Genomic DNA, 16,988 nt, shown 5'->3' with positions numbered 1-16,988 from the left:
AGTGTTAGATTGCATCTGGATCTTACTCGTCCTGAAAGCACTGGCCCAGAGCCATGGTTAGCAGTTGAGGGGCATGCAAACGAGCCTCCATCCAGGGAAAAGGAAACCTGGGAACCAGCAGAAGGGTGGAATGGGTTTCACACCATCACAACAGACACGTCCTCGTTCCTGGCCCTTCACAGCCACTTGTTGCTGTGTCACATAAAGAGATCTTTGCTTCTCTGCCCCCACACCTCCAGGCTGGCCATGCCTTGGTGACAGATGAGGAGCAAGTGGATTTCTGTGGCTTCAGAATGATTTAAAAGCAGTTAAGGACTTCAGTCTATTTATCTGCATTGTCGTGTTGCTTATAACACCACACATTTATCACTCCTGAGGCTGGGAAAGCCCTGCTGGGCTCTGGGCAAGCTGGGACCCACCCTCCTCTCCAGAGTCTCTGCTTCCTCCTGCAAGGACCTGGTGACAGGACAAGGACCTGGTGAGAGGACAAGGACCTGGTGACAGGACAAGGACTGGTCCAAAGCCATTTGGTCCCATGGGAAAAAAACTAAGATTATTTTTCCTGTGATTGTGCTTGGAGTGTAGCAGGCAAGGGCTTTGGCTCTCTGCTGATTCCTGTTTCTTTTCAGTCTCAAGAGTGAGATGGGACAGCCAGGCCCTGGTGTTTCCTAAGCAAAAGCACTGACCAGAGCTTGGACTTCTGCTCTCCAAGTGGATCTGAGGCCCAGCACCCCTGGACCCACTGGAGAGCCCTTCTGACAGCGATTTCATCCTCAACTTTTTCTCTTTATACTTCATGGAAGAGGGAAAAACAAGAGGAGGACTTTGTGTTCCCTTCCCTTCTCCTTCCTGCCAATACCATGGGGTTAAAAGGGACCGTGTGTTACTTCCAAAGGTATTTGCATAATTATCTTTGCTCTCTGAATGTGCAAGAGCTGGCTGTGTTCCACCAAAGATTGCATTTAACTAATCCTGCTTTAGCAACCCAGACTATTTATACCTTCTCAAATCAACTCCATCTCCAGAAATGCCCTTTAAAGGACACATTTTGTTCTCTCCTGGCCATATGTTTTCCCCGTGAGCTGCACATTCTGGACCTGTTTCCAAAGGTTGCCATCCAGGGCTGCTCCCCCAGCTGCTGTTGTGCAGTGCTGGCTGATGTTAGTCATGCAGCCTGCTCAGCTGTTGGATTCCTGATGAAACCAGTCCATATTTATCCAATTACTTTGTGTTTCCGAGGCAGGGCGAAGTTCTCAGACACACAGGGGATCCCAGGCACTCATGGTCAGCACCAGCCACCTTTGTGCCCTGGGCTTCACAGAGCTTTCTCTCCCAGACTGAAAGTCCTTGTTCTTTCTCTTCATCTGGACTTCTTCTGGCCCTTTCTCCACTTTTTTTCTCCTGCTTTGTTCTGGAACACGTGAGGAAGGGCAGCATTGAAAACAATGAAAATCAGAGCAAATAAAGCAGGAAATGCTATGGAAAATGCTGAACTCCGGCTCCAGGTGAGTTCAGACATTCCCCTCTGGCTGAGGGGCACCGTGGTTGCTGCTCTCTGGAGAAGGGGCATTGCTGGGGGGCATCCCCAGGAAGGAGGTGTCTCTTCTCCAGAGCCTCCCACTGCTGAGCCAGCCAGGCTGTGGGAAGAGCAGGAAAAGCTTAAAGTTAACCTTGTGACAGAATTCACACTCCACTGTCCGTGAGGAGGAAAAACCATTTCTTCTTCAAGCCAGACACTCCAGAAGGCATCAGCTTCCTTGGAGAGAGAGATTTGGAGCTCTCTGTGACCTTTATCTTCACCGTGGTGCTGCTGTTTTTAAAAATATCATTTTAAAGCCGAGATTGGGAAATATTGTTCTCGTGGCTTTGTTTTTCTGCAAGTGCCCTTTCTCGCTGTAGTGGCTTGAAAACAGAAGTTGCATTTTCCTCACGCCAAGCTCTCCCCTGCAGTTTTCTTTGGCAGTGAGGAGCTGCAGGGATGTGCTGGGAGGGAGACATATGCTGGTGTGTAGGGAGCTCGTGAGTGGGCCTGGTTTCCATGTTCCATCGTGGATACGAGGGCTGTGTGGGAGGAGGAGAATCCACTGTGAATGAGTGTGTGATTTGTGCAGCCTTTCAACGCAGGAGACAGATTTTTGTGAGTGAACCCCAAGCCCTGTTGTACGAGAACATCCTCCTCACACTCCCGTTTTTACTCAGATATTTGAGGGAGAAGGATTATTTTCCACCTCGCAGCTCAGTGGGCCTTGCTGATTGTTTAGTTTTTTCTTTATTTTTCTCAGCCACGACCTCCAGAACTTCAGTGCCCACTGCAGCCAAGTGTTCTCCACCTGCAGCTGTACGTGGTGAAGATGTGTCAGGGCAGGGTTGGGTTGGAGATGAGGGAAAAGTTCTTTCCCAGAGGGTGCTGGGCTCCCCAGGGAATGGGCACGGCCCCGAGGCTGCCAGAGCTCCAGGAGCATTGGGACAGCGCTGCCAGGGATGCCCAGGGTGGGGTTGTTGGGGTGTCTGTGCAGGGCCTGGGTTTGATCCCTGTGGGTCCCTTCCAGCTCAGGGTACTCCCTTGATCCTGTGATTCACCTCCTACTTAATTTCTTAGATTTCATTTAAGCCTTCATCTCCCATAGCCTTAAAATAAGGAACAAACACAACCCAAGCTGGAAAAACAAGGGGTCAAAAAGCAGCAGAAGACTGAGCTGAAGTCTCCTGTGCAATGTTCACTCACGCCCTTTAGGCACTCGATGGATATTTTGCAAGTAAAATCCCTGCCTTGAGCACTGCTGGGACAGAGCAGGGAAGGCTCAGGGCTTGTAGCAGAAGCACGAGGCACCAAGGGAAGGATAGGAATTGGGGCAGGGGAAGCACTGGAGCGGTGTCCAGGTGACCCTGACATCCCTCTCGGCACTGCTGGGGAGTTCCTGCAGCCAAATCCAGAGAGCAGATCCTGCTGAAGAGCCTGCAGCAGCTCCAGGTGTGAGAAACACCAACCTCCAGCCTGCCCTTGCCGTGCCAGCACCTCCCAGAGCACCCACCGCGCTGGGAGGGTGCTGGGCACCCCTGGCAGGGACAGGCCTGGAGGAACCTGAGTTGATCAGAGCCTTTCAAAGTCCCTTTGGTTTCTTGCTCCCCAAAGTTCCAGCACCTCCAGCATGGTTTTCCAGAGTGCTGAGCTCCAGGGCTGCCACAGGCACAGAATCATGGAGTCATTCAGGTCAGAAAAGACCTCTGAGACCCCCGAGTCCAACCCAGCCCCTCCACCTCGTTCACCACTGAACCACATCCTCAAGCACCACATCCACATGGTTTTTGAACACTTCCAGGGATGGGGACTCCACCACTTCCTTGGGCAGCCCCTTCCAGTGCTTGAGCACCCTTTCTGTGAAGGAATATTCCCCAATATCCACCCTGAGCCTCCCCTGGCCCAGCCTGAGGCCGTTCCCTCTCCTCCTGTCCCTGTTCCCTGGGAGCAGAGCCCGACCCCCCCGGCTGCCCCCTCCTGTCAGGGACTTGTGCAGAGCCACAAGGTCCCCCCTGAGCCTCCTTTGCTCCAGGCTCAGCCCTCCCAGTTCCTTCAGCTGCCCCTCACCAGGAGCTTGTGCCCTCCCTACCTTGGCTGGGATGGAGAGTGACAAACCTGAGGTTGAATTGGGCTGGGGGGGCCTTTCCAGTCCCCCTCCTCTAATTGTGTGGCCACTGATTCTACCCGCCTTCATTATTTTTCCCCCAGGTAAACCAGGAGCTGTTCCACCTGCCTTTCCTCCCCCACAAACAGGACATGATTAATTAACAGCTGATTTGTGCTTGCAAAATCCTATTAAAAATCCCCTGTGTGATATGAAAATTCTGACCCGAGTTTTCCAGGGCTGTTCCTCAAAAGGAATACAGCCTGGCAGGTGTGAGCACACCTGTTCTGGCCTCAGGTACAGCCCCCAGCCTGCCTGCCATGAGAGTCTGGGAGCTGTTTGTGCGCCTTGGATGGGTGTAGAGGAAAAGCCTGCATGGAAAATAACAGTTCCATAAGCAGTGCAGGATTTGGATGGCGTGGGGTACTAAAGAACAGGGCCATTCACCGCTTAATGAGGATTAAAATAACTCCTGAATAGCTGCCTTATTCCCTGAGCATCCTGTTCAATGAATGAGTCACAGGATTACAGTTGAAAAATAGGTTGGAATGGTAGAACAAAAACCTGACATGATGAATATCAAATGGAGGGTTTGGGGACAACCTTTCGTTTGGCATTTCCAACCCCTCTGATGACTGACGTGCTGACTCTGCCTGCAGCTTAACTCCTGGGTTTGTCTTGCCACAGTCCATTTTTAGGGGTCGGTGTGCTGGGGGAGTGCTGGGCAGGTGTGGAAACACTCTGCAAGCAGGAAATTCACAGCACAGAAGTCCAAAGTAATTAACTATTGGCTCGTGTACACCAAAGGCAGCTGGGGTTTAACGATCTATTAGGCTAAATATTCCTGTGCTCATCACCTCTGAGCCCCGCCTGGGCAGACCTGGCTCGGGAGGGGTTCTGGGCTTCACTTTGCTGCTTTCACTGCCCAAAATAATGGGAAAAGGGTTGGTGCTTGCTCCCCTTCCCTGCTCAGCTCTGCTTGACCATCGCCTGGAGCAGCTGAAGGACGTTTGCTCCAGGCTTCCCCTCTGGAATACAAATAGTGAACGGGAGATGCCGGAGGGGGCCGGTGGGTGATGAACGAGGAGCTTTGTGCTCTAAGTTATTTCCATTCTCCTCAGCAGGTTTCGGGCTGCTTCCCTGCCCTCCCTGCCTTCTGGCTCTGCATTTCCCTCCGTTCCTAAAGCCTCGAGTAAGATCAGCCCTGGGAAGGGATTTTCTCTTCATTAGGGAAGGAGGTTTCTCTTCCTTATCAAGGAGGTTTCTCTTCCTTATCAAGGAGGTTTCTTGTCATCTGCACAACAACTGCTCCTTCCACCGTGCTCTGGAGATCTCAGCTGGGGCTGGGCAAATGCTGAGGCTGTTGGAAAGACCAGAGGGGCAGAAGGCAAAGAATTGTTTTTCATGGAATCATCTCGATTGGAAAAGGCCTCTAAGATCAGAGAGTCGAACCACCAACCCATGGCCCCAAATCTTTTAAATCCCTTCAGAAATGGCGACTCCACCACGGCTCTGGGCGCTGATGGCTCCTCTTTAGGCCATTTCTTTTGTCCTGTTAACTACAGATTTCAGAGCAGCCTCCAGTACTTTAATAAATTCTCTAAAACGAATGCAAAGTACAGCACGACCATCAGAATGATCATCTATCTGTGTTACAGTTACAGATATATCTGTAATACCGTTGACATATATTAAAAATATCCTTGCTTTGCAGTTTTCATAAGGAATTTTATTAGGAAAGACAGGCTGGAAAATATGGCATTTTCTTTTCATATTCTGACACTTGATTTTTTTTTTCCCATTACAGAACACAATAAATCAAAATTTTATTAGTAATATTCCCATATGAAAGTCTTGAGACTGAAAAAAAAAAATAGGCTCTGGAGAAGACTGAGGCCAAGTACCAAAGGAAAGGTTAAATCTGTGAAAAAAGGTTGTGGCTCAGGAGGATTTCCCAGCAGGAAGTGCAATGGGAACTCTTTGGGGGCTATTTAAAGTATTCTTTAACAGTTCCTCAGGGTTTTGCACCTTGGTGCAGACAATTCAGGTGGCGATTGTGGTTTAACCCCAGCTGGGGACTTACCCCCACGACGCCAGCAGGATACAGCGGCTAAAAGTGAGAAAACTTGTGGATGGAGACAGTTTAATAAAAGAAATAAAATAATAAATTGTAAATGAAAAGGAACGTGTCCTCCGCGCACGTGCCTTCCCCTGTTTGCAAAGGCATGGGAGCACCGGTTCCCTTTTTTCCAGTGAAACATCTCATTCTTTCTGCTGGTTATTTTATCTGATCGCTCCTCCAGCTGCGCTCAGAAATTTCCTATTGTGGTCTGGCAATTCAGAGCCCTGTGGGTCCTTTCTTCCCCTAATGGAGTTTCCTGGTAAATGGCTTTGAACTCAGATCCTTGTCTCAGCAATAGATAAGCTTCTGCCTAACTGGCACTTCACAATTAACAGCATTATCTTGTTAAACCTGAAGAGGTGTAGGAAGGCTCAGTCATCATTTTAAAGCGTTTTATTGCTTAGAAAGTGTTTACAAAGGGCTACAGAAGTGGTAAATGAAGCCCAGCGCTGCATTCAGATGCTTGATTAGCTCAGCCACATCAAAATGCCAATAGTTCGGGTTCTGGCGGGGTTGGATGCCATTGCTTCAGCAGGAGCCTCAAAACACCAGAGGATTTTAGAGGGGAGAAAGGAAAGGAAAGGAAAGGAAAGGAAAGGAAAGGAAAGGAAAGGAAAGGAAAGGAAAGGAAAGGAAAGGAAAGGAAAGGAAAGGAAAGGAAAGGAAAGGAAAGGAAAGGAAAGGAAAGGAAAGGAAAGGAAAGGAAAGGAAAGGAAAGGAAAGGAAAGGAAAGGAAAGGAAAGGAAAGGAAAGGAAAGGAAAGGAAATTGGATGTGAAATGAAAAGTTGCTCGGAATCAGAAGACGGTGGTTCCTATTCAGGTGCAACTGTCCTCAGTGAAGACCCAACTTCCCCCAGGAGTGAGGTTGTGGGAGTAAGTGACCCCTGAGTGTTCGCAGGAGAGAGAAACCTCTGCTGGCTCCCTTCTGGAGCAGTTGGTGTGTTCAGGCTGTGTCTGTTCCTGTTCCAAACACCGGCATTTCACACCTCGAGTGTCCCCATCTCTGTGTCCCCTCTCGCCTGGCAGCTCCTGCAGCACCAGCAGGGAACAGCGCACACAGACTTTGGGGTTTGGGTGTTTTCTGCCGCTTGGTCTGTAAATGAGCTTTGCTGGAGCCACGCTGGAAGTCCTTGCTCTCCTTAGCGTGACTGCAGCCCACGTCTGGCTGGAGCCCAGAGGGACGGGCACAGGAGCCACAGGCTCCTCTAAAAGTGTGTGGAAGGATGGAGACCTCCGGGGGAAATTCATCTTTCCCAGGCTTGCAGGACAGAAGTGTCTGTGGAGCAATTTAGTCATGCTCGATGAACTTATCAGCTGCAAATGTCAAGGAGAGGCCATCGAGAAATAAAACAGGCTCGTTACTCACTACCTGCTTTGCAGCCTCAGAAAGAGCTCGGATAACGTATTAATATGGGAATAACCGGGGGGAAAAATAACCGCTGGAACTCGCGCCGGGCACGGGATGAAGACGAGGGAGCGATGCGCCCTTGTGGCAAAGGAGGCCACCAGCATCCCGGGCTGCACCCGCGGCAGCGGGGCCAGCGGGCACGGAGGGCGTCCGGCAGCACCGGGGACCAGCAGCTGGGAAGCCTGTGGGCCACTTATTCAAGGACACTTGAGGTGTTCCTGTGGACCTGGGCTTCTCTCAAGGTTTGCTCATCTCGTGCTGGCAGCCAGGCTAAAACCCTTTCATTTCCCCATCTGTCCGGGGTACACCGCGTGCCTGGATTCTGGATGGAGCAGGAAGCAGGTGAAGTTGCCTAAATAAACTCTGATTTTATTCCTGTTTGTGCCCAGACACTCGCCACAGTGAGGGAGAGCAGCTCCCACCGAGATAAATGAGCAGCCAACACTCAGAAACAAATCTTAAAAACTTAACCTTTTTTTTTTTTTTGCTGTGTTTTATGGCCAGGGAGGAATAATTCGTATTAAGGATCGTGACCTTAGCAAGATTTCCAGCAGTTTCTAGCAAAGCAATGGGAGATTAATTAGAGAAGCAGGTTGTTAATGAACCTGTCTGGGGTAGAGGCCACGAGGGCTGAGTGACCATTCAGGGATCAAATATCAGGGGAAGGATGGGCTGATGTGGTTCTGGATTTGGTCTCTTTGTTCCTGGTGGAAAAGGAATTTGCTTATTAAATTTGCAGGTGATATGAAGCTTGCATGACCGTAAGTCTATTAGAGAACAGGATTAGAATTTAAAATGTTCTTGACAAATTGGATAAATAGCCTGAAAATAAATTGATTAAATGGAGAAAAATGACATGCCTCGGGCTGAAGCAGGAATACTAAAAAGCCTTGACTGTGTTGGAGAACAATTGGAGAGTTCCTTGGAAACGTAATAAGGAATCACAAAGGATCACAAACTTTACACAAACCAGGAAAAGAAAAGTATTTCAAGTTTGTGTGAACAAGAGAAGCTGACTTGGGACAATCCAGGCATTCCACTCTGTCCTGGTTAGAAACACGTCCCAGACTTGAGAAGGATCTGGGTCAGTGGGAGCAGAGGGTGCTGGAATGACAGGGGTCCAAGGGAAAGCCAGTTTTATAGGGAAACAGGAAAGGAATGGTGTTAGCGTGAAGGATGAAGGAGCACATGCTAGCTGTGGTCATGAAGAGCTGTGGCAGAAATAAGGGGGATTCTCTCCACATCCCTGGAAGACAGGAGAGAAGGAACTGGTCTGAAAAGCAGAAAGAAAGGCCCAGCGACACAGATCTTCAGGGGAGAAAGTGAGCTATCCATGAAAGGTTTGGGAATAGTACAGGAGGCACTGGACTAACCCCCTGCACCAGGAGAGCAGGACATGAAAGATTCCTAGAGATCTCCTCTCATCCTACACTGCTACAGCTCCATCCATGATGGAAAGGTCTGGACAAAGAGCTCATTCCTTACTCGAGTAGGTGTGGAAACTAAAGCTGGTGGAGGTTTATCAGGAGTCCCTTATCTGATCCTTTTATTGCAGTGAGAAGGAGACAGAGTTGTTTCCCTCTGCCAAGGGCGGTTCCCAGCCCCAGTTCCAGCAGTGACTCTGCCATGGATTGTTTCCCCTGCACGGGGTGCCTCAGCCTCGCAGGATTCCCCTTCCTGGGCAGGGCCCCACAGCCCCTGGGCAGCTGTTAAACTCCACGAGGTCACACCTTTGGCTGCCCTCTGCACTCACACACGACGTGCTGCTTGTGCTCGTGCTCACAGTGGCCCAGGCTGGGTTTGGGTGGTTGGGGCTCACATCCTGAAAAGCTCCAGAGCTCCAAAGCTCTGTGCTGGATGGAGCTGGAGCTGTGGGATGGGGGCCTCAGGAACAGCCCACCCCTGTGGGCACAGCTGGGTGTGCTCCTGCCTGGACGTGTTTCTCACCTTTGCAGAGAACCCTCATTTGCAGGCTCAGCAGAAGGGGAGCAGATTCCCATTATCGTGTTCTCCTTGCATCTGGAATTTTAAGTGAACTGCATAACAGAATCTTCTGCTTTCTTAAGCATTTCCTTCTCCTTCCTTTAATCACGCTGAGATTTCCTGCGATACTGTGAGCTGTAATTATCATCTGCAGATCAGTGGCGGTGCTAAGCTGGTTCTTAAAGGGATTTTTTTTGTCTTTTTTCTGTGAATTTCAGATGACCAAGAACAAAATTATAATCACCTGATACTAAACAGTGCCACCCAGACACCTACACATGGTAAGAGAAAGCAAAGAGCAAAATTACACACGTTGTAACTTTCCTCTGCCAGCCAGTAACGTTTACTGGCACCAAAGTGTGCTTGATGTTAATGGAAATATTCCTCTGGCGATGCTGCATGGCTGATGGTTCCCATCAACGTTAAACACAGGACCATATTTTCAATGGTGTGCCCAGGGAAATATGGCCCAGTCTTTTCTAGGTGTGCTGATCAGCCTCGTGTCTAATTCCAAGATACTCCTCTGTTTCCCTCTTCGTTTCCTCCACCTCGCCCCAGCCTGGAGAGGTTTCTTGGCTTCCTCCATGGCCAGAACCTGCCTCTCTCTGCTCAGCCCTGTCCTCCAGCCCTTCTGTCCCCTCCTTTGGGTTTCCCTGAGCAGCATTGGAGCCTGGGCTGTGTCTCCCCTCCGTGGGGGCCACCACAGACCAGTCAAACCCCAGCAGCTCCTGGCTCCATCCACCCCCAGGCCAGTCCCTGCCACCCAAACCCCTGTTCCCAGTCTCTGTGCAATCAGACCAATTTCTGATTGATCCCTCAGGTCCCCTCTGCTTTCTTCCCTCTTCTGCTGCTGCCTTGTCTTGGTCCTGTCCATGTCCCTCCCTGCACCCTTTGCCTTTGGAATGGGATCCATTCCTCCAGCATTGGCAGCTGGGACCTTCCTCCTGCTGGAAGCACTCAGTAAATCTCATCTCAAACACTTCTGGCAGTGCTGAATCTCTGTATTTGTTACTCTTTGTCCTGGCGTTTGTTTTGAACTCTGAAACCTCATCCTGACTATTCTGGAGCTGATTTATTGTGAGTTGTGTTCATGTGTAGAGATCTCCCTGCTGCTAAGGAGGGTGGGAGAACAATTGCTCTTGGAAAGATCACCCAAAACCTTCGGGGTTTCTCCTTCCCAGCGGAGGCAGGCAGCTCTTCAGCCTGCAAGTTGCTTCCATGGTAAGACTGTGTTATTAGGGCTTCATTTTCTGTCTTCCAAAAACTCCAGGAGGAGCAGTGTCAGCTCTAAACTCACCAGTGCCACAGCAGTATTTATTGAGCCTGAACTGACAGCCTCCAGTGCTCCTCAGACTCCTTGTTCTGTTTACTTCTTCACCTTCCTGAGGAAAAAAAAAGGAGAAAACAGAGAAATAGGGCTGAAATTGTGTTTTCTTCTCTTTGGTCTTGCTACTCCTTCTTAAAATCCAGCCCCTGCTGGGCTCTGAGCTGCCCCAGGAGAGTGCCCTTAACCTGTGTCTGCCCAGGAGCTTTAATGGAGCCCCAGCAGCAGGGTCCCATTGCATCCAAGAACTCCAGGGAATGTGCTAAGACAATTAAATTTCCCTCTGCTCCTAACAGATGCTTTGCTTTTCCATGTACTTAAGAGACAAAACCACAAAGGCAGATACACTCATGATCTTGGATTCCTTGTGCTTCCTGTGTCTTAATAATGTGGTTGTTCCGAGTGGCTTGGATGAGCTGACTACAAATAACTGTGTGATTCAGAGGTTCATCTTCTCCCTGAGTTCTCCATATGGCCATGGGTGCTTTTGTTCCTTCCACTCGTGTGTGCTGCTGCTGGTGAGCCATTGCTTGGCGAGTCTGAAGTGATATTTGGACTTTTCAAGTAAGACATCAGAAGAGCTTGTGGGATTCAGAATTACTGCTGAAACTGTGACCAAGGTTTAATTTAATTCCCTCCCCGGCTGGGGCACGGGGTGCATTTGCTGTGTGGTTATGCAGATTTGGAGGTGGACAGGAGCACTGCGTTCACCAGCTGCTCCCTCAGCCTGTCCCTGGCACCCCCCGTGCTGTGACAGCCTCTGAAGGAGGCAGAGTGAGGGGCCTGGGCTCAGTTCACCCTTAAGTGCAGTAAAAGAGCAGCTGAAGGTTGCCAGGATGCCAGCCTGAGCCAGCAGGGCAGTGGCTGTGGGTGACATGCAGCCAAAAATCCCTCTCGTGCCTGGAGCAGCTCCCTAGGGTCTCACCCCACAGGGGTGCACTCCATGGGTGTGCAGGGTGAGCTGGAAACCTGGAATTCCTGTCAGGATGAGAGCTCAGCTGCTGTGGGCTGGTGTCTTCACAGCTCTTCTGCCTTCACCTGTAATTCCTGGAGTCTCCAAGCTCCCTCCGTGCTGGGCCTGAGCAGCAGAGGATTCCCACACCCAGCTGTGCAGACCCCGAGCCCAGGGCTCTGCAGGAGAGCTCCTCATGGAGAAGGAAGGAAAGCCAAGTTCCCTTTCCCCTTCCTGCACTGGCTGGGCCTTTGGAAAAGCAGAGCCAAGTGCACCAACCCAGCTCTTTTCCCAAAGGTCTTGGGAATCACAGCAGGATCTCAGCATCCAAGAGTGATCCAGGTGTGCAGCAGGGCAGCCATTCCCTGGTTGGGGAATCATAATGGGATCTCAGTGTGCAGGAGAGATCCAGATGTGCAGTGGGGCAGCTGTTCCACCAAGCAGCGTTCTGGGCAGACCCTGCTGCAGCCCTGGCAGGGCCATGGTTCAGCTGAGCAAGGCAGAGGGTGGCCAACATCTGTTTCCATGGCAGATGCTCTGCAGCTCCTCATGTCCTGCTGCCTCCAGCTGCCACAAAGGAGCAAATCCCAGGGGATCAGAGCAATCCATGCTCACAAGGAAGGAGGAGAACAAAGAAGAAGAAGGTTTGACCTTAGGTTTTGGAGCTGTTCTGCTGCAGGTCCCCAGGGTTAAACCCCCAGGGGCTCTGGTTTAACCTGGCAGGGGGTGGCATTTTCAGGGCACAACTTCTCAGTGCCAAGGGGCTGCCCACCACAGAGCTGGGATTACCCTGAGCTCTTCCTGTGCAGGAAGGAATCACCACTAATTAACAGAGGGGTCACAGTTAATCTGCTCTGTCAGGCTGCTCTCACCTTGTTAGCGCAGAGCTGTGAGGGGGAATCTCCCTTCCCTCCCTGCCTGGCTGGCACAGAGGGATGGAAAGTCTGATATCTTGGGGAAGACAATTCCCAACGGGATCAGGAGAAGTGACCACAGGCAGGTGAGTCACAGGAAGGGTCCAGGGCCAAGCTGGATGGGGCTTGGAGCCCCTGGAAGGTGTCCTTGCCCATGGCAGGGGTGGCACTGGATGAGCTTTAAGGTCCCTTTCAGCCCAACCCCTCCTGGGACTCCACAGTTCCATGACTCTCCCAAGCCAGGGTCTGCAATCCCAGGATTTCAATTCTGCTGCTGTTGAGGGCTCTGAATTTACCACTCTGCCTCGGAGCATCCCACATCTGCCAGGAATCCCTTGGTTTTTTCCTGCTGCCAGACTATTCCTGCCCCAAATTCCCTCCCAGGACACCCAGTGTCCCATTCCAGAGCTACCTGCAGCCCTTTAGAAACCTCAGCCTGAATCTGCTTTCAGTGACAGACTTTAGACCTCAATTCCACTGAAATCAGAATTTTCCTGTGGATTTCCTTAACTCTAGACTTTATTTCTACCTCAGCTGCAGATTTGAGCTGCAAATGAAGAACTCTACAGCAGTTTTAGGAAGTGTAGTGATTTGTATGTAAAATGTGAGTGGGAGGGAGCAAGTATTAGGCTCTAAGCACAACCAAGTTTTACATATGAAATGCAGCTAAATCTTTTGATACATTAATTTATCTCGCTTAGATATTCAGCCTTCACACAAAATAAGCACATAAAATGATTTTCCCATAAAAACATTAAAATATGAAGGAAAAAAAAACGAGCTGGGGGCACAAAAGAGAACTGAGCATCAGCTCTAACAGAAATACACATTGACTGCCTGGGCTCAGTTTCTGCTCAGCTTATTGCTTTATTTTTCACTGCTGCTGAAGTTTCATCTCATTATATTTAGTGCATATATAATTATCCTAACCTTAAGAGCACCTAATAAACAATTTTTTTTACATCTTTATAAATACCAAGCGCATTTCCAAATAATACAGCGAGAAGGAAGTTCATAGCACGATTTTTATGTCAGTTAATTGCATTTGACAATCATCTCAAAAAATACTTGGTAAACCACCATGAGCAGCCAATTACTTCAAGGTTTTAATGTGGCCAATTTGTTTTTCCATGGATGATGCCTGGGATTACTCTGATGGAGGCAAATTTCATTTTATAGCTGTACTTGTGTGAGCTTTTACCAGATTCCTCTCTGTACTCATGTAGGTGTTTGTTTTTTTAATATTTCTCCTTTCTTTTTCTTTCTTTTCTTTCTTTTCTTTCTTTTCTTTCTTTCGTTCCTCTCTCCCTTCTCCTCTCTCTTCTCTCTTCTCTCTCTTCTCTCTTCTCTCTCTTCTCTCTCTTCTCTCTTCTCTCTTCTCTCTTCTCTCTTCTCTCTTCTCTCTTCTCTCTTCTCTCTTCTCTCTTCTCTCTTCTCTCTTCTCTCTTCTCTCTTCTCTCTTCTCTCTTCTCTCTTCTCTCTTCTCTCTTCTCTTCTCTTCTCTTCTCTTCTCTTCTCTTCTCTTCTCTTCTCTTCTCTTCTCTTCTCTTCTCTTCTCTTCTCTTCTCTTCTCTTCTCTTCTCTTTTCTCTTCTCTTCTCCTCTCCTCTCCATTTTCTTCATTTCAAAAATCCAGGCTGTCTTCCTTCCCACATACTAATAGGGCTTTGGGGGATATATTGCTGAAAAAATCCTTGCATCAATTTTCTAACATCAGACCAGAAGCTTCAATTTGGGGCAATCCCAGAAGATATGAAAATGATTCCCAATTCTGTCACATCTCCTCCAGCAATTTGTTGAGAGTTTTGTGTCTATTGTGTTTAAGACACTGTTTACAAAATCCTAACAATTAAGGACTGTTTAAATTAGCTTTATCCCCGGTAGAAATATATGGGAGAAAATGAGAAGTTAATCAGATGTGCAGCACAGAACCCACAGAACAGACAGACACTTGATGTCCTGACCTTCTGCAGGGCTGGGATGGCAGTGGGAGGGAGAGATCCAGGGCTGGAGCACCCAGCCCCAGCTCCTGGTGCATCCACGGTGCCCTCTGGGGTGCCAGGGCCTGACTCCTGCTCTGCTCAGCAGAGTGCACAGACTGCTGTGGTGCAATACAGGCTCAGTTCTGGAAATGGAGCTCCTTGGAGAATCAGGGCCACATCCACCTGCCGTGCCCTGAGAGCTGCTGGCCGTGCCCACAGTGCAGGGCCCCGCTCTGTGCTGGGCTGTGCTGGGTTGCTGGGGATGTGGTTGGACCGAGGGAGGTTGGACTCGCCCCGGATGAGGTTTGTGCTGCCCTCCCTTCAGTCACAGAAACCTGGAATGGTGTGGGCTGGAAGGGGCCTTACAGTCATCCATTTCCAACCAGAGCAGCTGGGGCTGCCCCTGCATCCCTGGCAGTGCCCAAGGCCAGGCTGGACATTGGGGCTTGGAGCAGCCTGGGACAGTGGAAAGTGTCCCTGCCCATGGCAGGGGTGGCACTGAGTGCTCTTTATGATCCAAACCAAACCAAACCAAACCAAACCAAACCAAACCAAACCATTCCATGGCTGTGTGGTTTCCCTTCAGAACCAGCTCCCTCTCCCTGCCCTGAGGAGCTCTGGGCATGAGGCGCTTGCAGAGGTGGGGGCAGGCACCAGTTTGCAATGGTCTCAAACCCAGTAAGAACAAGCCCCAGCTGCACACAGCCCCAGTGCTGGCGGCTCTGGTGCCAGAGCCAGGTGTGGTGTTCTGCAGCCCATGCAAAGGCGGCAAACTCCAGGAGAAGGGGCAGATCCTTTGCTCTGATTGCTCGGTGCAATTCTCATTTCTGCAGCTCTCCCTTTCAGTGGAACTGGCAGCGTTGCTCCTCTCAGCCCAGTTGTGGGGTGTGACTGCAATGCTCTGTGTGCCCAGGAGCCTTTCCAGGCTCATCCCCCTGTGTGGCAGCGCTCAGGGATGTCATCATTGCCATGCAGTGCGTGGTGCACCCCTTCCCTCTGCACGTTCCTCCTGCAGGCTGCTGCTCAGTTCTCAGCCAGGAGCCCTGCAGGACCCGATCCTAGAACCATCCTGACAGGCACAGGGTTTTCAGCACTGGCTGAATTCAAAATCCTCCATCTCCAGCTCATATAAATGAGGGCAGCTACTCACAGGAGAGCTCTGATTTACACCACAGAGGACCTGACCTGGAAATGTAGAAACCTCCTGGAGATTAGTCATGAGAAATGCAAAGCACTATTAATAACAGTGTTTGTAACACGGAGAAACAGAAGTGTGAAAACACAAACACTGAAGATATCTGTTATAAATTTTAATTTGAGTCTGCGAACATCCATTTATTTGCCTGCTCTGACAGCGTGTCACTTCAGGATGGCCTGGGAACTCTGAGTCCTGGCACAGAAGGCTCCAGAACGTCATCAGTGCTACCAGATTTTCCTGAGGAATGGGGCCCTTTGTAAGGACTTGCGTCAGAATCCGAGGCTTTGAGTCTGAGCCTTCAAAGGGCTGAGCAGAAGGCAGTGCTGGGGGAGCAGGGGGTGCTCTGACAGAGGGCTGGAGCTGTGCTGAGCTGAAGCTGAGCAGCAGAAGGCTGGGTTGTAGCAGCTTCTCCTAGGTGACATTGTTTGCTTTCTCTGGGTGAATGTTTTAAAAGGCATCTGTTGAAATGTCTTGCAGAATTCGCACAACATATGTGCAGACTCAAATGCAAATCTGCAGCACATCCCTTTTGCCACTTGAGCTTTGTTTAGAACTTTGCCATCAATTCACTTTTTCTTTTTTTTCCTTTTTTTTTTTGTTTTGGGTATCATCTGCTCCCGTCCTGCACATGAAAGGTTTTGTGCCTCGTGTAAACACACTTTGAAACTGTCTTCCAACAACAGGGGCAGAGCGAGATGTGACAAGAAGACTTCAGGTCTAATCTCCACAGCTCTGGAAATCCTGAAACTTCTCTGAGCCCTGAACTTGCAGAGAGTTTGCAAAGCACTGGCAGAGAGAGGAGGCTCTGCCTCAGCTCGGAGGGGCTTTGTTTCCCTGTTAGATGAAAAAGCAGCCGAGTGCATGGGTCCAGCAGAGCAGTGAATTCGTGTGTCCACCTTCACTGCAATGGCCCAGGCACAGCTGGAGTGCAGGACGCACAGGCACGTGGTGCCACGCCAGTCCCAGGACATTTTCCTGTTTAGATCAGGGTGCAGTAGGAGCACGGGCAGTGCTCCCAGCCCTCCTCCAGGGCAGCCCCTTCCCCAGCCTCTGCACAGCACTGTGGGCAGGGCAGGAGCCTCTCAGAGCCCAGCCCAGGGATGCTCTGGTTCCCACAGAAACACAGCAGGATTCAGACTGGCCTGGCAATTCTGGCTCGTGGAGCAGAAGAAATGCACCCACCTTGCTCGGTAGGGCTCTAGGAGGAGAGATTAGAGCTCCACAGAATTCCCTGCTCCCTTCCTGAGCTCCTCGTGCCAGCGTTGTGACTTCTGGGCTGGGCTGTGCCTGGTACCAGCCCTGCCAGGGCTGGAGCATCCCTGCTCAGAGCACTGTGCAACCTCTGCTGCCTGGAGGATGAGGAAATGCTGCAGAGCTGAGCCCTCTCCTGCTGAATTAATCAGAGACATCGGCAGAATTTTAAAGCGTTGCATTGACTGTGCCAAGGTGGGGCTGTAGCAAGGAGAATTTAGAACCCAAGAG

General features: G+C 50.2%; 1 protein-coding gene across 1 annotated transcript in view; it reads left to right on the top strand.

The window, feature by feature from the left end:
• Positions 1 to 16,988, top strand: part of SHISA6 (shisa family member 6) — a 183,472-nt gene that overhangs the window by 155,594 nt on the left and 10,890 nt on the right. Inside the window, exon 4 of the mRNA XM_069032748.1 lies at positions 9,356 to 9,418. Coding sequence (XP_068888849.1) covers positions 9,356 to 9,418 — 63 coding nt within the window. The remainder of the gene's footprint in view (positions 1 to 9,355; positions 9,419 to 16,988) is intronic.

This window comes from Aphelocoma coerulescens, chromosome 18 (genome assembly GCF_041296385.1).
Source record: "Aphelocoma coerulescens isolate FSJ_1873_10779 chromosome 18, UR_Acoe_1.0, whole genome shotgun sequence".
Lineage (NCBI taxonomy): Eukaryota > Metazoa > Chordata > Aves > Passeriformes > Corvidae > Aphelocoma > Aphelocoma coerulescens.
The sequence above is the reverse complement of the archived record's forward strand: the minus strand, read 5'-3'. Positions and strand labels throughout refer to the sequence as shown.